The 24,202-nt window shown below is 35.6% G+C and overlaps 1 protein-coding gene across 1 annotated transcript; it reads right to left on the reverse strand.

Moving 5' to 3' along the window:
- Positions 1–6,421: 6,421 nt before the first annotated feature.
- mAChR-B (muscarinic acetylcholine receptor) lies at positions 6,422–9,403 on the reverse strand. The gene has a single exon (XM_089870796.1). The coding sequence runs from the start codon at positions 9,167–9,169 to the stop codon at positions 6,833–6,835; it is 2,337 nt and encodes a 778-aa protein (XP_089726922.1). The 5' UTR covers positions 9,170–9,403; the 3' UTR covers positions 6,422–6,832.
- Between the last annotated feature and the right edge of the window lie 14,799 nt (positions 9,404–24,202).

The raw sequence follows: 24,202 nt of genomic DNA on the forward strand, positions 1-24,202 counted from the left end.
CAAAATCTTACACACGCTAACAGTCAAAACGGATGGGAGAAGATTTTACTTCTTCATGCATTTAGGCCACATGAAATCACTTTGGCAATCTGTAACCTTTATTTGGGAGAATAACCATCCCATATCTCTTCGTCATAACCTCTTTACTTCAGTATCCGCCAGGTAAATTGTCTTATACAGGAAGCTGGGACAGGACCAATTAATAATTGGAATAATTTACTACATTTCTCATAAGAAGCATTAACTGTAATCGACTTACAACAAGATGTCCCTTTTTTTCCTTGAGTCCAATATAGTAAATGGTTCAATCATTCTGTACTCTTATATTGTAGAGTGTGAAAGTCACTTTTTAAGCAACATAACTCGTAACCCTTGTCCGTTAATAATTTTTTTCACGTGTTTCTCTACTAGAAACACTTCGATATCATCGTAAATGTTAAAAAATTTGTTCCATGGTTCATTAATTTATTAAAAACTATTTTAGAAAAAGAACTTTTTCATTGCATGAAAAATCGGAAAAATAAATAAATATATAAAAATAAAATAAAACCCATAAAATTAACTGGAACACAACGAAGGTTTTATGCCAAGAAATTGGATGGTTTAAAATCAATTTCGAAGAAGCATTATTTATTAGAGATAGGGGAAAGTTAAATTTATGTCGTTTTCCATCGGCTGCCAATTTTTTTCCACAATTTATCAATGTTCTTCTAATGAATTTTTAATTATCACTCCTTGAATGTTATTCCATGCAGATCGCCAATGGAAAACGATATTGGACAGCGGGGAAATAATTATAAACGGTTGGGGGAGGTGGGGTTCCAGATCTGTAAAAAATAATCGGACAAAGATTAATGCACATAGAGTTCAAAAATATAATAGGAGAAAATTATTTTCAATTTATTTAGATATTGTAGCGGCTAAAGAAGGACTACGGTCCGAAAGCTCCCAAAGTTTTAAATGTAATTTAAAATTCATGAAGTAGTGGAACAAGTCCTTTTGGTATGATTATAGTTTGTGGGTAATCAGCCGTAACTGACGTAAATCGCTGAGTATTAAGTGGAAACTATTTTTACAGTATATATCAGACCTCGGGGACGTCCGGAAAATATGTCTCAAAAAAAAAAAAAGAAAAAATTTCTTTTTTTTTGGCAATAATGTTTGGGAGTGACGAGCTAAGGCTTGAGAAGCCTTAGAGCTCCATAGGGAGGAGATAAACAACAAAATTTTGGAAAGGTGTAATATTATTTGGGAAGTAAATGAAGAGAAACAACAACATTTTGGAAAAGGCGTAATATTATTTGGGAAGTAAATGAAGATAAAGAAAAACATTTAGGAAAAGGCGTAATATTATTTGGAAGTAAATGAAGACAAAAAACAAAATTTGGAAAAGGTGTAATATTATTAGGGAAGTAAATGAAGATAAAAACAAAATTTTGGAAAAGGTGTAATATTATTTGGGAATTAAATGAAAATAAACAACAATTTTGGAAAAGGTGTAATATTATTTGGGAAGTAAATGAAGATAAACAACAACATTTTGGAAAAGGCTTAATATTATTTAGGAAGTAAATAAAATATTTTTTTTTTGAGACATATTTTCCAGAAGTCCCCGAGGTCTGATATATACTGTAAAAATAGTTTCCACTTGATACTCGGCGTTTTACGTCATGGCTGATTACCCGCAAACTATAATCTTACCGTCCTTTTCCTAAAAAATGTTTTTAATTCGATATCAACCTCTGAAAACTTTTTTGTCAATTTTATAAGAATGAATTTAATTACATGTTATTTAGCAAAATTATTCGTATTTTTACAATAAACCTCAATGCTTAAAATAAACCTAATAAATTCATTCATAGACGCTTAATAAACTGAGCCCAATATCCCAAAGTAATTAAAAGAACCCTCCGGGTGGTTATATTGGTAATTTTATGTGAACTAACAGGTACTCGACGTAGCGCCCACAATTCATAAGCTATTATTGTTCATTTTTGCATCGATTTCTACATTTGGTGTAAGATTTTGTTTTGATGTAAAATATATTTTTTCATCGTCTTTGTAATCGATATTTTAAGCAAATAATATCTTACCTACAATATAAATTCATCTACATATTTATCAATACCTTTTGAGCGAGATATAATTAAAAAAAAAAGAAAATTGATATTCTAGTAAGGATTTAATCTACAATATGAGCCGGTAATTGGTATTTTATACAAAACCAATAGTACAACCCGGATGAGAGTATTCAAATTAGTAATGTAAGGTAACGTACGCGAATTTTTTATACTCTTAAAAATATTTTTTTTTCTTAGTTTTGGACGGACATTTAGATATAATGATATTTTGAATACGTATTTACTTTAAAAATTAAAAATTAAAAATGAAATTAATAGAATATTTTAGAAGCTATCAAAATCCAGATAAAGATGATTTTGGGATTTTCCAAGCCACGCGTATAGTTAATGAAAATTAATTAAAAATTGAAGGTAAATGTTAATTTATGGTCATTTTCAATTCAAAGCGATAAAAACCTGAAACTTAATGCTTCTTTTTTTTAATTTCGTGGAAACTGTTAAAAACGTACTATAAATGAAGATCTTTTTTATGGTGTATTAATTTTAAGACTCAAACTAATTCTAGAAGAGGTGTTTCAACCGCTAAGGGTGCAAACTATAGTTTCTAACTAAGGCGACTTCAAAAATTAAGATTGTGAACGTGTGCTCCTTTTTTTGGCCTATTGTAGTGGAAAGACGAAACGTGTAGAATTACAACTGAAGAGGAAGAGAAATAGGGAAGAATTACCACAAATGTTATTGTTATGCGATGGCTATTTCATCTTAAAATTAGTTTTGATTAAGCGGGAAAAAATTAAGGAATTTCCAAAACACTAAAAGTGATTCCCGAGAAGTTAGAAGTGGTTCTAACATAACATTTAACTGTCTCCGGTAGGCAAAGTAGGTAGGCTAGTGTTTATTTTAAATAAAGAAAATTTTGAGGCCAGAGTCAAAGCAGGAGAAACTTTTTGGGGCTTTTCGAATATTTTTTCTTAGTTTTTTTTATAAAAGCTAGCCTCATTTAGTTAGAATCTTCTGGGGAACATTTTTGGGGGCTTTATATTTTGATAGGCCAGTATCAAGATAAGAGAAATCTTCAGGGGAACACTTTTTTGAGTTCTATCTTTCGATAGGCCAGAATTGAGCTAAGTGAAAACATTTGGAACTTTTAGAATTTTCGGTTTCACGTAGTTCTTTCATAACGGTTAGAGAAAATCTTCGGAGGGGGGACACTATTGAGGCGTTCATGATTTCTTACATCATTACAGGAGTCTCGGGAAACGACTTGCCTAATTTCAGCCCTGTATTTCATCAGGAAGTTGGATAAAAATTATTTCAAAGAAAAACCATACTGGCATCCAACTTAGGGATTTAAAATAGATCAGTTTAAAAATATAACATTTCATTCAGATGGAAACGCTCATCACGATGAAGCATAAGTTTATTTGTATTACTTTAGACCATAATTAAGACCGTAAATTAACATTTTCCTTCGTATTCAAAGGGATTTTATTACTGACTGGTAATCGATACTTATGAAAATTTATACTTAACATATTTATATCTTTACTGTTTTTCAAAGAAAGCCTGTCAATTTCAGTTAAGTGTCATGAGGGTTAGGCATGCCTGGGACGCCAAACCGAAATTATAATCACATATTTACTTTACCTCTAGTTGCCTTTTATAATAGAGAACCATTATAATCAATATGGTTTTCAAAGATAAACAAATTTTATAATTAAGATACTTCGTTATACGATGGCGTAATATTATTATAGTGGTCTTTTCGGAAGCGCTCCACTATCTACTTATACATATTTATATTAAATTAAAAATGTCAAAATATCATAGTTGAGATTCTGCCCTAGGTTTTTTTAAAGGGAGTATGAATTATTCCGGCAGTTTTTCATCGATTAAGATGGGTAAACAAAGCGTATAAAATCATCTTCCGTTAAGTCTCAAAACTCATTGTGATAACCGTAACGGTTTTTATTAAAAAAAAAACACGAACCTTTAGCTAATCAGCTGGTACTTTCCTTACCCTTTAATTTATAGAGACGTTGAACACTAAACTGTCATTTTCAGTTTCTGCAAAAACACAAACAGAGACTTGACAGACCTCAATGTATAGCAAGTTTCCACTAAAGCTAGAAAACATACCAGAAAATAGTTAGAAGGATTGAATTAGCTTTCTGTTTTCAAAATTGTGGCAGGTTGTGGAGCTAAGCATTAATTGCCAAGCATCGATTCAGACTCTAGGAGAAACTATTTGTTAGGCTTACCGCGTTTCAGGCATTTAAATTATAGTCTAATATTAAATGAAGGCCTTTGGAAAGATCAAGAAGCGATATATAGTTTACTATGGAGAAGATATAAATTCGCCACATTTTTAGCTTAATCTCCAGTCCTCACGTAGGTCCGGAGTTAATCCCCGCCTCTCTATTACAATCAGCATATCATTGGTTCTTGAAAACTCACGTCAGTGCGACGCTAATGACGAAAATTGCGTATTTTCCAACTGAGGAGAGGCGAAGTAGCCTGGCCTCCGTTTACGTCCCCCCTTTTGTTTAGAAAGGGGGACTGGTACCTAGGAGGATATAGCTGGTACTATGGCGCGCGAATATTTAGGCATCTTAAACTTCTCCCTAGTAATCTAGATATCGCAATTTGGTAAGATGCGATATTGAATTTGACAATTAATAATTCTAAATAGATAAGAATTGGTAGCTTAGTCATTTTATATCCCTTTAAAGGTGCTGCTCTATACAAACATTCGAGAAAGACTTCGGGTAGTTTACCTTTGAGAGGCTGCCTTTAGCCAAATTTTATTTTCGAAGAAAATTTATCATTATTCAAAAATATATATACTCCACATTAAATGGTTAAGTACTCCTTTTTTATCTACCGTTATAATGACACTATAACTATAAATTTATATTAAAGAGTTTTATTTAAGAAACGAGTTTTTCGATGCTTAGCACTAAATCTACATTGTCACATTTCAAGCTTTTTCCTAGTGAAATAATTAGCGTAGAAAATTAGGGTTCAAAATTTATTTTGAAGCTTTTTTTTAGTTGTAACCTTCAGTAGATTAAAGGCCGTCTTCCAACCTACTGAAAACTGAGCATCGAGAGTAACAATAGAGCGACAGTGCCGATTTTCGAATCCCCTCTGGGGCAAAAGTTGGAAGGGTTCTAGCTAACTGAAAGCTGTGCTATGTGGTTCTAGCTAACTGAAAGCTGTGCTATGTGGTTCTAGCTAACTGATAGCTGTGCTATGTGGTTCTAGCTAACTGAAAGCTGTGCTATGTGGTTCTAGCTAACTGAAAGCTGTGCTATGTGGTTCTAGCTAACTGAAAGCTGTGCTATGTGGTTCTAGCGAACTAAAAGCTGTGCTATGTGGTTCTAGCGAACTAACGATGAACAGCATAAATATTTCTAAATTTTGTTCCTCCCAAGTTTTTGCTTTCCTCTGAAGGAAGTTGTTTATTGTGCGTCTTAAATTCGCTAAAACCACACTACACGACTTTCAGTTAGCTAGAACCTTTCCAACTTTTACCTCAGTGTGGATTCAAAAATTGTTAGTCTAGATTCTCGATTTTTAATTCGCTGGAAGTCGGCCTTTAACAACAAAGTGCCACATACTGTACCTGTGCCTGACTTTGCTTCAAAGAGATTTTTCCAGGTATAAAAATGTTCATTAGATCTAATTATCAGACTAAGTAAATATCGGAATTGATTCGCAGCTTCAGTCAATAGGCTTTAGAAATTGTGTTTGTATTTAGAATTTATTTTGGAGCCAGTAATATGAGCGAGAAAAATCACGAGCAAGATAGAAGTCGGTATTATTAACATTTTTGGGGATACTCCAGCTTTCATAAGAAGTAACAAATATGCTAGGGCACTGAACACCTGTCCTCTCTCTGATTGGCTCGTTCGTAAGATAATGATTCATAATACGATCAGATACAGACTGAAATTTAGTTGTAAGAGAGATAACCTTGATACCCTATGGAAATGGTTTGATAAAAATTTTGACATCCATCATCATTTATCAATGATATTGGAAAAATGTCCTCGTTTCGTTATTGAAATTGGTTTGATCTAGCAATTGTTCCCCCCAATTTCATTACACTGTGTAAAACCTTGATTATATTAATATAACATTTGTGGAAACTACATTTGATTCTGATTGGTGAACAATATGATTCTAATAGTTTCTGTCAGGGTCAATTTCGGATTCGGTTTTTCTCTTCTGTTTTCGCGGAGAAGATTAGAAAAAATGAGAGCAATGAAAAAACAAAAATAATAAATAACGTTCATATAATCAATTCAATACTTTTGTTCTGGATCGAAATTCATTTGAACTGATCATAATCATTCAAATATTAACTTTTTATATATTTACCTTCTTTCAATATTTTTAAATACGAATTTAAATTTGGTAATTTTGCGTTCGATTATACCATGCAACAAGTAAAGGGCTTAACACCACTAATTTCGTCAATAAGATATTCCGATGAAACATATATATTCGAATACTGATATTTTTAAATGTAAAAAAACCACCTCCAAACCTACCTTCTTCTGATCAACGTTAATGTGGTCGTTACACGAGTCTGGTCTGTCGTGATATATGATCAAAATTTGTTGCCCGTTTAGTGTAATTTGTTTTCGATAGTTTTTATAGCTCAGACACCATTTGTCATATTTTTGGTTTTCACCGCGTAATTAATGCCACAAGATGCAAAATATTTTCTATTCAAAAATTATTTACGTTCTATGCAGATCTCCTCTTAAAATACGATAGAACGCCTTCTTAAATTGTTGGTTAGCCAGGGCGTAACAAAACGGGTTGATGGGACTATTGGCGTAGCACAAAAAGTAGGTGAAGTAGAAAAGATGACCGTTAACGCAACCAGCCGCGTTTGCGCAGAAACCCTCCACCAACGCGCAAATATGGTACGGGGTCCAGCATACCACAAATGCCCCCAAAATGAACGATATGGTACGCAAGGCCTTCCGTGCTCGGTTTTCTGATTTGGATTTCTGCCGTTTTTCCCCGCGCTTCTTTTTCCTTTTCAGCTTCTTGCTCAGTGTTGTTACAATAGCTGCTCTGGACATTGAAGTGTAGTCTTTCGAAGTTCCCGTCACAGCGGACGAGTGCTCATGGTCGATTATGGGCTGAAGTTCTTCCATCTTAACTACCCTGGTCACGGTTTTGGTCATTCCGACCTGGTCGACCTGGGTAACCACGGGGTAGCTCTTTTGAGGGTGAGCCTTCGCGGCGGCCGCTGAGGAAGACGTGGTGGCAGCAGTTTCTGCCCCTTGTTGATCGAGTGCTGAGGTGGCCTTTGGACTTCCTTGGCCAGCTACACTGGCTGCTTTACTGGGGGATGCAAGACCTGCACCCTCCTGGTCGATGTATTTAATGTCATTCGCGTCTTTAGGGGCCCAGTTGGTTTCGTCCACAACCGGCGTGATGTTGAGCGAGTTCGGTGGCACTGGTCTCGAGCTTGAAGAAGTTCCGGTTTCGTAACCTGGCGTTGCCGGGGCTGACGTTGAAGTTAATTGAGGCGGTACAGTGGGTACCGAGAGGTTGTTATCAGTATCCAAGAGGCTCTGTTGGTTGGTAGTAGAACTTGTACCCTCAGTTTTCGGAGGTGGCTTGGGCGGTGGGTCCAGTTTGGGTATAACAGTTTCAGATCTGGGCCTCATGCTTTCGGTGACTTTGGATACAAAGCCTTCGGCGTGTTTAGCGGCGCTTTTCTTCTTCTTTTTGGGCTTAGTGGCCGGTTTTTCTGGCTTTGGATCCGGGTTAGGGTTATCAATGGTGTCATCGTCCGAGTCGAATACTGGGCTAGACGACCGGTCCTGGTCAGAATTCTCTTTCTTGTCCGAAAAACTGGTGGTTTCGGTGGTGCCGGTTTTGTTTGATGACGTTTTTTGACTTGAATTGGAATCCCCGCTACCTTGTCCGGACCCACCAACCATTAGGGTTTGCCCTGTTTGAGGATTGACCACTGTTGTGGGCACCGATGCTTTGGGTTTATCCTGACTCAGTAGAGTACTTTGAGTCTTCGACATACCCATCCCTGTTCTTGGCTCGTTCACGGTCTTTTGGGCCATGGACACAAGCGACTGCATTTTCTTTTGTTTGGCTTCGGAACGTTTCTGCATGTCGCTCGCCGTTTTATATATCCCTCCGTACAGTATGAACAGAACAAATAACGTCATGTAAAAATAGACGAAGATAAGAGATGTGTTGAAGACAGGGTCCTTCAAAAATTGCACGGCGCATATTCCGGGATCTAAGTCGCGAAAACCGATAAAATATTCCCAACCCATGATACTGATGAAGAAGATAAGAAAGGGTAAGATCCACGTAATTGCTACCATGAATATTACTTTTCCCCTGGTTCGCCAGCTACGGTACTTTGTGGCTATTTTGACCGAACAGTAACGGTCAACCGTTATTAAAAGTACGGTGTATATTGAAACTAGACACACAGTGTGGTCGGTAGCCAACCATAAGTCGCAGGGTATGGGACCCAAATCCCAAGTACCCATAAGAACGTAAACGGCGTAAAATGGCATTGAAACTATCCCTATCAGTAAATCGGACACGGAAAGAGACACAATGAAGTAGTTACTAGGTTGCCGGATGGCTCGTTCAACCACGAACGCGGTTAACACTAAGATATTTCCGCCTACCGTCAACACGATACAAAACCCGATACAAACAGCGATGAATATGGTTGCCCATAGTTCGAAAGGGGCCTTGTTTTCTTTAATGAACGTTTCGTTGCTCGACAAGGTGGTCGTCGCGTTACACAAAGTGCCATTCGTATCATTTCCGCATAAAACGCTAGCATTGTTGATGGAATCTAAAACAATTTCTTGGAGTTCCTCGAACCACGATTTACTCGCGTTGCTCGTTTGACCTTCCAGGTCGTCCCTCATTAGAGATAATGGTTGCAAGACGTCACTTATACCGGAAGTGAGATTCCGGCCACCGATTTCATCCTCCGTTTGGGAATTTAATTCCGATAATTCGCGATTGCCGAAGAGTTTGATGACCAACATCGATGGTCCAGCGAAGTTTGCCATGATGATGATGATGACTCGTTAATGGACTCGGTAGGGTTGATCCGGTTTTAGTAATTACACTCCGACAGCAGCCGTGTCCTTTCCTTACTCGCCTCCATGATCGTTAAAAACCCTGTTTTTAAAAAGAAAGAAAAATAATAGAATAATAGTGAGATTTCGCTCGTTCAAATTCAGCTGCCTGGAAAAATACTTTGACTCGCGCGCTTTCTCTTGCCCATTCTCCTTCTCTAATTAACACTGATTAAACATTCAACTAGCACCCTAGCGAGCTAGCTCATTCTGGAAATAATGGTTCGGAGAAGACCCGGGGTATTTCTCATACTTCGGTTTTTAAACTCGTACAAACTAAGGCTTCGGGTTGTCGTACCTTAAACCCACAGGTGAAAACGAACGCAAGTGGCATTTATGAGCAATTCTAAACGAGCTGACGTAGTTCCCTTAGATACGATGGAATTTTAAAAAAAATGATTATTTAATATAGTTAATGCATTTTAAACTAAAAATGTGAATATCTGTGAATTTATTTTTTTCCACTCATCTTTTCCTTTTTAAGTCTTTTTCTGAAAAGACAGTTCTCATTAATATATCAAGGGTATCATGCTGATGTCTACGAGTTGAAATTCACATTCCAGGCAATGATCCTCAAATTCTTAACGAGTTCCGGTCGGCAAAATCAAAGAGCACTGTGCAAATATAATTGCCAGTGACAAAATGTTATCATGCTAACTACGTACTGACGTAATCTTATGTTTGAAACAGAGATTATAGTACAATCAAAAAGGCATAACAACCTCGTAAGGTTAGATACTATGATGGCTAACATATCCTAAGTTTATAAATGGTTGAAATTCATTACACCGTTTTCTGGTTACACGTTTCTGCATGTCACTCGCCGTTTTATATATCCCTCCGTACAGTGTGAACAGAACAAATAGTCATATAAAATTACGCGAAGATAAGAGATGTGTTGAAGACAGGGTCCTTCAAAAATTGCACTGCGCATATTCCGGGATCTAAGTCGCAAAAACCAATAAAATATTCCTAACCCATGAAATATATGAAATATAGTGTCACGAAAACAACCGTCATCATTCATTCACGTTCTGGGGTTTAAACATATAGACTAAACCCTCTTGTTTTTGTACGTTCATTCAAATTCCTCTTATGGAATGCGTGCCCACCACGCCATCCGTAGTTTTAGGACTTTCCTGCAGTGATGGGGTAAACGGGGTTTGGTAGGATAATTTAAAAGCTTTAGCTCTCCCTTGTCTTCGAAATCAAGGCGTGACTTTCAATCACGCCTTTAATTTTATCCATCAGAGACGCGGCGGCGATGCCCGAGTTAATTTTTTTCTTTATTTTTTGTTTTATCGAACCTTCTCTCTTTCTAAAGAGAAAACGAAAGGGAGTTCTCCTTGTTTTAAAAATCTCAGTAATTAAACGGCTGGAGGTTTTTTGAAAGGTTAGCCGCGTTGAAAAGGCGGATTTGATGTCAACTTAGTTAGACTTTTGGGTGGAGAATGAAGTAGAATGTGATTTTTTTTTTCAATTTTGAATTTTCAACAGTCCAATCCCTTTTTGTTTTAGCTAGTTTTATAAACTCATTTTAGAAGGTTTATAGGAACATACATGTAGTCGGATTTGTTGGATAGTAATTTGAAATTGGATAAGGGGACAACTGTCAAAAGCAGAAAGTTGTAAGAGTATTGAAAGTTAAATAATTTTGGAATGAGATTAACTCGATAAACCATTTCAAAGTGTAGTACTATTTCGAATATAATTTCAACGGAAGTACTAGCCTTGCAGTATTAATTTTGTTGTTGCATATTTAAACTTCAGTTCCCGTTAAATGCGGTTATTACTCCATGTTAAATGTGTTTAACCCTTGTCTAAGGAAAGTGGATTCAAGGATCCCTTCGTAATGGATAGGAAATTCAGCGTTTTGCGATACAAAACCGAATTACGAGATAAAGGAACTTAGATTTGTAGTATATCAAGGTCGATGCACAATTCACAGAGCTGTTTAAGACTAGGTGTTGAAAATTACTTGTTTATTCCAGAGTATCTATAGACCGAGGCCAAAAATTAGGTCAATCTTATTTTTGGGGAAGGAAATGGGGCACGCATTGTGTGTTTCCCCTTATTGGTTATAGTTAATTCTTCTAGTGTCTCCATCTAAGTTCCTAATCTGGTTGTATGAAAAATATGAACTATGTGGACATAAACCGATTGTCGTAAATAGTAGAGTGGGATATAGACCGAGTGGGGAAAGGTGAAGCCCCGCCCATTGACATGCGCGGTAACCACTGGATGTTTTACTTCCAACAGCAACACGTAGATGGCGGGAAATTCTACACGTTGGCGCGAAATTTAAAATGCTTCGTTTTACAACATTGGTGTAGATATAAATAATGTTAGTTCAAATCTTAATAAAAAGGTGAATATTTGTGTTAAAATATAGATTTTAAAATATATTTCCCACCATGTTTTGAACACAACATACACATTGTTTATTTCTAAACAGTAAAGGATTTACATGTAATATTATTAATCCCGACGTTAGGAAAAAATGGTTAAAATTATTTTTTGACCGAGCGATGATGCCTAAATTGGAAAATACCTGCACTTGCTTCTTTGCAAGATCATGCCTTGTTTTTTCGATGAAAGACATAATAGTTTTGTAATAGCTATTTTGTTTCAAGGATAATTTTTCTCTGAATTTTCAGTTAATTCCAGGATGAAGAGAGTAGTTTTGTAAAGTGCGTTGCTTAAAGTCAATTTAGTTACCAAAAACATTAATAATGACGATAATGAAACAGACTGAATGTATGTTAAACTTTTTTTGTTATTGTCTTAACTTTGCATTAATATAGCCGAAGCAAAACAAGTTTAACATACATTCATTCTATCTCATAATCGTGATTATTTACATTTTTGGCCAATTGAAGTAACTTCAAGCGCCGTACTTTACAAAGCCTTTTCTCCTCATCCCGGAATTAACCTCAATAAATCACAAAAACAACCCTGATAACAAACAAGCAAGATATGTTATTAAATCTAATTTTATTATACATTTCCGCTGTTTATTTTTTTATTCATCATAGGGGCTTCAATTGATCTGCATTTGGGAGTTACTTTATTATTTCTACCAAAGAAATTCAGAGAAAAATTATAATTGAATGTTTATTGTGTATAAAAAAAGTTGTAAAACAACTCACGAGATTATACACTTGATACACATTTTCAATACAAAATATCAAGAGAATTACGCATAAATGAAATAGTCACGCGTACAAATTTAAATTGGAAAAAATAAAGTAGTAAATCAGTGAATTTTTTCTCCCTCTCTTCTTTTAACATTCAGTAACCTTCAATAAGTTGAAGTCGAATTATTTTATGTACATCAGATACGTTGTTCGAAAAAAGATCAAAAACGCTAGTTTAGGAATTGAATTTGCATCCTAATTGTAATACTGCTATTGTAAAATGTATTTTGGGCTGCGCAAAAGTTTAGGAACAGGAACATTAAGAGCATTTAATAGAGTTAAGGGCTGGAGAATGTTATGAACTAACTTGTGAATAAAAGTAATATGATTCAGTCATTAATTTTGAGGAGATCAAGGATTGCCAAAAAGAGTCCATATTTATATGTATAGCTTTAGGTAAAAAGTATTTATGCCCGAACTCTATAAAATTACGCTGTACTGCTTCTACTTACAAACAGCAACCTGGAACGAACTAGGCTTAAATATAAGATGCGGAAATGACGCAGAGATTTCAACTGACTACAAAATTTAAACGAAATCTCTAGGAACGACGACATAAGCTAATAGTCTTGGTGACGTTCCTACAAAAATGTAACTTAGCGTCGAATATAGTTCCCAAATCTTTAGTTTGAGTTGCTGTGCGGATGTGTTAGGAGTCAATTAAAGCATAGCGCGGGTCCATCGGATCCCCTACAAGGTAACTTTCCTCCTGTACTCCAGTTTTGGCTTGACAAAGGCTAGTGGGCGGGATTTATAAGTGCACTTATAAATCCCACCCATAAATGCCTCCTGCCTACACCAAGCCAAAACTGGAGTTCGTAAGGAAAGTCAACATGTAGGGGATCCGCTGGACCCGCGCTTTGCTTTAAGTAGGAGTTCAGCGACATTCAAACGAATTGGTTATTAGAAAACTAATATTCTCTCATTGATGGAACAAAACATTACCAAATCAAGCTATTTAAAGGGTAAGGTAGGAAAAGAGGCTAAATTCAAGAATAGCTCACGGTGACGGATTTAAAAATTTTCTTTATCTTCTGAAAGAGAAAAATGCGACAAAAATTACGGTGCAAACATTTTTTGGGGGCAAACAATTATTAAGGAAGATACAGCTAGTTTTAATTTTCATTGCTCTGGACAGAAAACAGCACAATTTAAGCTATATTAACTTACCTTTATTACCTTTTATTGCCTTTTCCAAAAGGTTCTTGTTTACAGTAGGTTTGGTTTGGTTTGGTTTGGTTAGGTTTGGTTAGGTTTGGTTAGGTTAGGTGAGGTTAGATGAGGTGAGGTTAGGTTAGGTTTGGTTAGGTTTGGTTAGGTTTGGCCGAAAATAAGCAGACGACATTTTTTATAGCATAAATTGTGCCGTCTTCTGCCCTGGGCAATTAAAATTAAAACTAGCTCTATCTTCCTTAATAATTCATTGCCCCAAAAACTTTTTGCACCATAATTTTTGTCGTATTTTTCTCTTTCAGAAGAAAGAAAAAATTTTAAAATCCGTCACCGGGAGCTATTCTTGAAAACTCCCGGAAAAGATAATTTCCAGAGAAAACTAATTTTCAAAATTCTTTTTATAATTAAAGATAATTTAAAAGTCTGTGCTCTAATTGAGCTTAATCTATGAACTTAGACATTTTAGAAGAAAGGTCTTAGGCAAAGTTCAATTGGAACGCAGCTCAGAATGCAAAGTAATTCATATACTTTAAAAATTATTTAAATTCAATTATGGAAATATCCTGAGCGAGCGAAGCGAGCTCCGCGATTTTTTTATGTGACCAAATGAGATCTCGCTGATTCTACGTTTAAAACGTCATGCAACTGGGATTATAAATAATTACTTCAAAATCCCAAAAATATAGGACTTTAAAGGACGATTTGTGAAATTGTAGGATACTTTCTAAAATATAGGATTTTATTGGAATTATAGGATCTCTGGGTGCTGAAGCGTAAGTGGCAGCCACAACAAGAAGCAGACTATTAAGATGCAAAAGACTAGGTTTCGTCCTGCATACTTTATTGCTGCCATTGCCTTTAAAAAAAGGTTTCTCCGTGTCCGCTTTATTTTCACAATAGATCATTTCGGTATTCATCTCTGCGCAGGCACGAACGGTCTTCAGCGCCCCAAATTTGTGAAGCTGTCTTTGATAAGCTAAATAAGCTCTCTACCTTTTTATGCCTTACCCAAGACGGGCTTGGCTTCTACGACGGAAAACGGCGCTGCGCCTAATACCGAAATGGTCTATTCGCCTCTTTTTACTTCAGTATCATTTTGGCGCCCTTTGATTATAAATTTGGCGCCCTTTCTGATCCATTTAGGCGCCCTAGTAAAATTTTAGGGGGGTACAACCCCCCCGTTCCTACGCCACTGATTTCATCCGAGCTTTAACACCTTTATTTGGATTTTCTAATGAACTATAACGCCCTTAAAAACCAAAATTGTTTTCATCAGGTCCAATTTTCGTCTAAAAAAGTAATTCAGGTAAATAATTACAGTTAATAGAGGTTTTAATATCGTTTGAAGTAATTTTTCGACGTTCGTTTTGACCAAGGCTTAAGTTGAATTTTGGTAAGTGTGTGTAATATACTCTTTATAGCGTCTTTCGTCCTTTATGATTATAAAAAAAGCTGATTTCCAGCTCTGTTTTGGAATTTGATTTAGTCTGCTTCGTTTCATGCTAGAAACATATCCTAAGTTCCCAACCCTAGGTTTTACACTTTAAAATACTACTGGAAAGATGACAAAAAGTGTTTTCGCTTGGCAGTTAAGACAGTGGTGTTTACGTAAGCGCAGTTAATTCAACACTTCCATATGAGGTATACAGGGTTTCATTATTTTTTAATTTTTATATTAATTTTATTTTGGCTATTCTCAGTGAGCATTCATATGTTAGAACGCAATTTCAGATTTTTGTGGTCTCCCAAGTCTCCAAAACTGTAAGTTTAACATTTTAGGGCAAATTATTATAATAATCAAGAATATGTATAGATCATCAAGGGTATAAATAGGCAACCTAAGACCCATTTGATTTATGATGTAATAGATCATGTTTGGTTTAGATACAGGGTTAAGCTTATGTTAGGCTAGGTTGTTATGAGCGGCTAAATGTTCACCTGTTTTTGGAATTATCAAGTTTTATCAACTGAATATATTTCCCCTGCTCCAAAATTTTACTAAATTGGATTTGTTTTTACCCCTGATTATTGCTAATTATCTTGTTTATTGCCACAAATTTTCTAAAAAAAAATGGTATTTTAGCTTCTTTCTACCCTAAAAAGAGGCGCACTTTTAGCCATAATCAATGCACTTATTTAAGAAGTAAACAGTTCTACGAAATTAACTTTACGATTTTGAAAAGGCTATTAATTTTATTTAATACTCACTAATATCTCGTGCCATCATTATCAATAATGTATGACAAACCAAAGATGATTTCGATTTATATTTTATTCCAAACCGCTAACTAATAGCATTTTTGGTTCCTTAGATAATAGGGACGGGAAATGACATTTTCAGCCTGTTAAGAGTTGACTACTGCCTTAAGACTGAAGTGACAGATATTATACAAAAACGTCTTTGTTTGGACCAAGACCGAAAAAACCAACGATATGAGTGAGGTTTATCAATTGACTGAAGTTTCAGATATTGAAATTTTTCTTTAAGTATTTCTAGTAGTTTAATCCTTAATCACTATTTAATTCAATCAACTGATTTTACTCTTAATCGATCTATTCCCTCTAAATTTATTCAAAAAATTGCATATCTCCGCTTTTTCAAGAACAATTCCATTTTCCGAAAACATTTTATCTTGAAATGAATTATGAAGGGAGTACGTTTAGAGGGATCAATAATTAATATTTGTAATATTCTACTGAATTTCTAAGAAGAGCACGGATGACTGCAAAGTAAGTGAAGTCATTTACTTATTAATTCCGCTGAAAGGAATATAAAATGACATTGTACAGTACTGAGTAATTTTTCTTTTTATGGAATCTTTACACTAACCTTTGGTTATTTTTATGCTTATAAAATATTTTTCCCGTCCATGAAAGGAGAGCTACCTACTAAAAGGTACCATATGGGACAAAAGTTGTTCCTTTTCCTTTGATAAACAACATTATTTTATTAGTCCGAGCAAAATAAATTACTCTTCTCAACAAATTGTAACCATTGAAAAAACATTTTTTGGTGCAAACTTGAAAATTTCTCAAGCCACTAACATTTAAACCAATGTCCGTCAAGGTGCTTACAAGTTAATGTGCATCGACACGAAATCCCTTCAAAATAATTAATTTCATGATAAAATGTTTTCGGAAAATGGAATTGTTCTTGAAAATGCGGAGATATGCAATTTTTTGAATAAATTTAGAGGGAATAGATCGATTAAGAGTAAAATCAGTTGATTGAATTAAATAGTGATTAAGGATTAAACTACTAGAAATACTTAAAGAAAAATTTCAATATCTGAAACTTCAGTCAATTGATAAACCTCACTCATATCGTTGGTTTTTTCGGTCTTGGTCCAAACAAAGACGTTTTTGTATAATTGCTATTATGGGGTTATTTCTGGAGGACTTATTACAACAATACTGTTCTTCGCTGGGTCTGTTAACGTGGTTGCTTGATTTGATTTTAATTCTTTATTTAGCCTTGTTATAGCTGTTCCAAAAATGTAATTTCAGCTAAGCTTAACTGAACACAATTTAAATCAATTTTACTCATCATTTAAAAAGACCAATTATCTATCTCAAGTTGGTCTTGTCTTAACCCATACTATTTACAAAAACAATTAGCTTTATTTTATCTAATGGAGCTTGTGCTCTTGAAACAATTAGCGCAATCCAATTAGATCGTAGTAATCCGTGCAACTTGATCCACTCAAGGTGGATATTCTTTAGCGATTCATTAATAGTTACTTTCTTGTTGTCTTTAAACTCCCTGGGCCTGATGAGGTACTCATCCTAAATACTGTTAAATACATAATCGAAAAACGATCCATTAATTATCTAAGAGGCATTAAGGTCCCAAGCAAATAAAATATCATTTCAGGTTGCTAAGAGAATATTCAGTTCGGTAGAATTAATTTTACAGGAAGAGACAGAAGTAACAGGTATTGCATAAGCGGAAGAGCTTCCTAAACTCATTAATTACTAGAGTTTTAGCTAAAAATTTTAGATTTTTCCTCGTGAGCTCTTCATATTCAACGGACCGGACTATTCAGTTGAGAGGTTGTCGATAATTCGGGGAGTACTTCGAAAACGTTTCTTTCGTTTATGGGTTTAGAAGAGGATTAATGCCAATTAATATTTTGCCTTATCCTCTTAGAGGACTTTGAAAATTAATTATTAGCTAATTAATCACTTTTTGGGGATTGTGACTTTTGGTAAGTCTCCGTAAGAAGGTATAAAATTGATCGTTCATGTCTTAATAACAATTGAGTCAAGTTCTAAGTCTCTTTTTATGGATCAGGGTTTATTTGCTTTGCTCATTGGTAGTACGAGAATATCCGTAAGGCTGAACAAGATTTATTTAGAATATTTAGGTTTATCTAGAAGCCCTCCGGGTTTACGAGAGCCATGAGCGCTTCATGATTTTTGTTACGATTCATGTAGTCCTGCTAACAATAAAAGTCCAAATTTAATACAACTATCGAATTAGATAAGGGTGTCTCTGAAAGGTCTGTTAGAAAATATGGGGGGGGGGGGTTCTTTTGGGCGATTTCAAGTCGACATTTTCGCATAACACTTGCCGTCCGGCCATTGTTTTCAACTTAAGATTCTAGTGTTTTTTAGATGACTCCTTAAATTCAATTTAGAAATTGAAATTGAAACGCAATGCTAATTAAAGATATGGGATCATTCGTAAAACCTTCCAATCATAACTCAAAATGGTGGCCCGGATAACAAAATGTCATAGATCATTTTCGACTCGAAATGGGCCAGAAGACCCTGCATAATTTAATATAATAATAAGTTTTGATGATATTTACTGTTTCAACTTCACAGTGTTTTTAATAACAGTTCTTATTGTATTATGAAACATTTTAAAACTTTGTTGAGTAATCAGTGGCATTTGAATGGCGATTTGTACAATTCACACAACTGCTAAATATGAAAAACCCAATAAAACTTCGAACCCTGTTAAAAAGAGCGAAGTACCAATGTGGCGAAGTGTCTTCTTTCATATGGTGAATATTCAATGAAGAAGCGCTACTAAATTATAGAAAACACTGGCCTCAAATAGCTTAGTCACCCTGTATACCTAAGAACCAATATGGCGTGTAGTGAATCTTCACAGAAGCTCTAAGACATTTATCTCAATGTCCGTTTAAAAAACCATTGCCTGGGCCATTGTTCTCAGCCATGCTTTTATTCCTAAAAACTATTATATAAGCTAAATGTCCCCATCCACTTTTTAATAGGGTTTCCCGAAACGATATATCAAAGGGGTGACCCAGTCGGCCTTGCTGTGAGTAATAGCTATCGCCGGTTTTTCTTTGTTGCCGTCTTATAGGTTCCCTTACAGGTAGCCTTTAATGAAGAGAACCCTTTTTATGGTTTTTGTACTTCATCCTAGAAGGAATGGGTAAATCCGAACTTATCAAAAACTGTAGCATTTCCCCAATAGTATATTAAAGTCTCATAAGTTAGTGCAAGGTTTTCAAAAAAGTGGATTCTTTTTCCTTGCGGCTATAGAGAGGCCAGAGGGGTGTAGTTTAATATGGCTCCTCCCCTTCCCACCAAAATGGCGACAAACTTTACAGAATGGAAGGCTTTTGGGGGAATGCATCTGATTGAGTAAAGCGGAGGTATGACGTTTAATGGGGGATATTTTCATCCCTTTTCCCACTCCCTATAGATGTGAGACCGCAGTTTAGCAAAGTATATACTTTTGCTGAGTGGTTTTAGTGTTCTTGCCACACAATCTTTGGGAATGCAACTCAGTGTTGCCGATGTTTCCGACTGAAAATTCCCATAGATAGTGCTAAAAATCGCCAGAAGACCAAACCCGCCTAAACTGAACGCTCTAGTTTTCGAATTTCGAGAGAAATCACAAGTATTTTTTTTAATTCAAAAATTAACGAAAACATATTTTTTTGGTGAATAATTGTTAAAAATAGCTACCATATCCACAAACATTCTCAAAATACTTTAAAAGCCCATTATCCCATTTCCATAAAATATACTTTAAAAATCCCACAATATGGGATTTACCACACGACTTGGCAATGCTGATAAAAACTAATAGATAGTTTTCACACATGGAGGATTCATACCATTTACACCAGAAAGCCGGGCTATCTGGAGGACAAAAGCAGACGGATTTTTGTCCGCCAGATAGCCCGGTCTCCTGGTGTAAATGGTATGAATCCTCCATGTATGAAAACTATCAATACTAAACTTGTACTTAGTATAAACTATAGAAAAACTCTAATTTAAATTAATTTCACAAAGTCGAACCAGTGATGTGCTCGGTAAAACGGTGGTTTCACATCTCTACTTTGGGATCTCCTAAGTTTTTTGGCTCAACTGGATTTGTCTAAAATGAATCAATGACAAATTTGGTTTCGTGATTCATCTCAATCAATACCTATTCACGCGACCCAACTAGTTCATTCAACTTGAGTCAAAAACTTTTATCAAGACTACCGTCTGGAAAGGCCTTCGAAAAACTATGAAGTCGGTTTCCTCCAAAAATTTGCTTAAGTTTCCAAAGAAATAAAATCTGAAGATTTTTGCAAGATGAATAATTATTAAACAGTTTGTCGTGTACTGCAAAATTTAACGCTAGAAACTTTCATAGTTTCTATTTCATTTAAGCCTGCGTTTTTGAGTAAAATGATAGACCTTGCATGTTGATAGAGATCATCTTACTCTAGTTTTGTTTGTCTCGCAAGGTCTTGACCATATCGTCATAAAACTGAGGAAATTTCCAAAAACAAAAGGTGAATTTTTGGAGATTTTAAGTACAGCCAGTCGTGTGTGTGAAAAATGTGTTATTTTTTAAAAAATTCTCCAACAGGCTATAAGCAAAATTACGCATTTTTTCTGCGACTATCCCTTTAGGAAAAATGACTCTCAGATCTTATCACAAGTTCATAATATATAAAGGCTAAGTACAGACAGAAGTAGGATAAGGGAGTAGAAGTATTGAGGTAACCAAATTCTCCACTTGGCGAAAGTGAATATTCTTGATAACACACCAACGGTTGGCCCTCTGGTACCGGTTTCTGAAATTTCCCTCCAAAACGTGAGACGCTCGTGGCGGTAGACGGCCGAACTAGATTCAAGCACCCGCGTCAGTGTTCTGCGGCTTAAAGTTGAGGGGAATGGGGTAGGAAATTTTTTTGGAGCTCGACCAATTTTTTTCTCTAGTGTAAGCGCGATGGAAGCGGCATAAAATCCTCAAATTTATTCACTAATGCCAGGATCTATTACCAATGCTAGAGCTCTTCACTTCTAGTCCCTTATCTTACTTCTGGTACAGGCTAAATAGGAAGATGGACTTCAAAACCGCGTGTAGTCAATTCTCGCTTGTCGATCTCGATCTAGCTCTCAGTAAGTCTCTAGCATTACGAAGTATAATTTTTGTCTTATAAACTTATGATACTGTAACTGTATACATTAACTGATGTTTCTTCGTCGATACTTCACGATAATCTACTAAGAACCCTACGTACCTCTTTATTCAACGAAAGATATAAAAGCTCGTATAGAAGTCTTACATGTAGTTTTTCCTTTAGTTGGAAGAAAAAAGAGAGATAAAACATGGGTGGAAGAAGTAGGATGAAATACTTCCTTGTCAAAACGAAAGAGCCTCTATTTTTTTCAATCGTTAATTACTGGCGGACCAAGATGAATAAAAATGGAAGTGAAGGTTTTTAAAACGATATAAATCTTCCCATTTTAAGGCTTAAAAAGTCTTTCGATGTGACATCTTTGATAAGAAATAGTTCAAAATAAGTTTATGGCTGTGCTCTCAGAATTTATATTTGAAATGTGGACTAAGGATTGAAGGAATAGTTAGTTTATGAATTTGAAAACACTGCAAGATATGTAATGAATTTTAAAAGCGCCACTAAAAATAAGGAAAACTCGAAATTTTAATATCCAACAAAATATATCAGGAAAAAAGAGGGAAACTGGGAAAAATAATTAGATGGTTGTTGTGGAAAAAGCGACTTATGAAAATCTTATGCAATTGGGAAGGAAATGCGAGGGATGTCAACGCAAAAACATTGTCTTGGGGAAAAATGGTATTTAATGCATAATTAAATAAAAGCTTAGGGGTATCTATGAAATATATTCTATCAGAAGTAAATAAGGAACTAGAAGTATCGAGGTAACCAAATTCTTCACTTGGCGAAGTGAATATTCATGATAACACACCCTATGGCAGCGGTTTCTGAATTTTCCCTTCAAAACGTGAGACACTCGCGGCGGTGGACGGCCGAACTTGATTCAAGCACCCGCGTCCGTGTTCCGCGGCTTTAGGTTGAGGGGAAAAGGGTAGGAAATTTTTTTGAGCTTTACCAATTTTTTTCTCTCTAGTGTAGGCGCGATGTAAGCGGCATAAAATCCTCAAATTTGTTCACTAGTGCCTAGATCTATTACCATTGCTATAGCACTTCACTTCTAGTCCGTAATCTTACTTCTGATTCTATTCATCTTAACAGTACATCAACACTTCATTTGTATTACTGACCTAGTGTTACCCTGCATTCCGCAAATTCATTATGAACGTTTCGTTGCCTAAGTTAAATCTCATTTATTGTATATGTATAATTTCAAATAGTAACACCTTGAGTCGTCTCGATTAAGAATCTCTGTAACCACGGGGAATTCCTAAATATTTTAGCCTTAATTAATATCAAGGCAAAAATTTAACCAAATACACCTAAAGTAGCAACGTTGCATGTTGATTATCGATCAACACTGGGTCATGGATCCGAATGAAAGCTGAAGTTGTAGCCTTGCTTTTAAGCCTGACTTTGTTTGGCACAGCGTATGGCCTTAACTTTAGTAACTTCGCATAGTGAAGAAATACTTGCGGAAAAGAGTAATGTCTTTCCCTTGAGTGGGTCCCTCTTAACTCTTCATCGAGACTAGTGGTATTTAATGGTTTTTGAACCAAAGACTCCAAAGCTTAAAGAAGTTTTTAACGACTCTTTTACGCCGTTGCCTTCGACTTGTTCCAGTCAATGTACTCAAAAGCTTAGGTGGAAGTTTTTTGTCTTTTAAATAAATGTGGTACTCGTTCAGCTGTTGTGCCACAGAGAAGTCGATGTTTCATTGAATGTTGTCAAAAATAACATTCTCTAACACTTCCGAATTCTGATGAGGATTTGAAATTGTGTGAATCTCTCACAAATTTTGGTAAATTTCCCATGAGTTAACCTCTCACGAAATTCTCAATATTTAGACGCTATTTTATGCTAAAAGAAATTGCCCAATGAACAAAGAGCATCGTTGGAGCTCTCACGATCTGAAGAGGAATTATCGGAAACTGAAAGGAAACGCTTGCGAAATCAGACCTTTTTCCCATAAACTCTTCATGTATTTCCAAAAATTTCGCAAACTTTCAGTAACTCAGAGTGACTTTACTATCATAAACTTAAGTGATTTGAAACGGGCTGTACACTGACCGAGAAAACATGTATCTGCCTTTCCTCAAAAATACCTTCCTTACTTCGTCCTAGACGTGACGTTTTCACTTTCCCCACCTTCGACGCAATTACGTCAGTGAAATCGAACAGAACTCAAGACCGGGGTTTACTGGTGGGGTTATATTTTTGTTGTCGTCGACCCAAAGAGTCATCTTGCACTAAGTCTCTAAACATTTGGCTTTTAACCTACCAATGGTTTGTTGTTATCGTGAGTTCTAGCCTTCGTTGGTTTAATGCTCCTTTAATCCTGTCTCATATTTTTTCTCCGAAAACCGTTAGATCCCGGAAACTTTGAACTCTTCTTTCCGACTTAGGCTGGCGCAACTATCGGTGCCGTATTACGAGATTTGTCAGGTCAAAGAAAGAAAATAACACAAATACCAGAGTTTCGTAAAGTCCTTGACAAACAAGTTTTGTTTTCGACCATTTAAGCCACTGAGTGGTCAAATTCGTAGTTTTTGTCTAAAATTCGGGAACCGAATATTTTATTTAGGCTGTTAGCCTCACCACTAACACAGTTGCTCCATGAAAACATCGTTATTCTTAAACACAGAAATTTTTCAAGAAGCAAAACAAAGCAAAGTTCTTATGCCTATCTTGAATCTGAAATAGTTCAGGACAAATTCGTCCACAATACTATGTTTAAAACGATATTTAATTCACTCGTTTTTCGTGCATAGGTATCATTCCGAAGTAACTGTGTTAATTATAAACAAATTATTGAACGAGTTTTTACAATTTTCATTAAAAAAACCTCGAAGAAATATATTTTCAATGTGATAAATGTTAGTTCAGCTACAGTTTATAGCGCTTATTTTATGTCTAGTTATACAGTATGAAAGCCAGCAGTTGATTGGTTCCTAATAGCCTTGGTAGCTGCTTATAGACTTTCCAAAGTCTGACCCAACCAAGTTTCCTCTGTTGAAATGGCCTTATTCCATCCAAATAGAGACTTCAAATGATAATTGCCTGTCCTTATGATAAGATATGATGATGTTCTAAACGGATATAAATCTGAAAGCTCGGGCCTTCCTTTAGAATTCGAATAACTATTGGTATAAATCCATACAGATTAATTAATTAATTTGGGGTGGGAAGTTCGA

This window comes from Phalangium opilio, unplaced genomic scaffold, assembly GCF_054372755.1.
Source record: "Phalangium opilio isolate 3A_F unplaced genomic scaffold, DU_Popi_V2 ptg000031l_1, whole genome shotgun sequence".
Taxonomy (NCBI): domain Eukaryota; kingdom Metazoa; phylum Arthropoda; class Arachnida; order Opiliones; family Phalangiidae; genus Phalangium; species Phalangium opilio.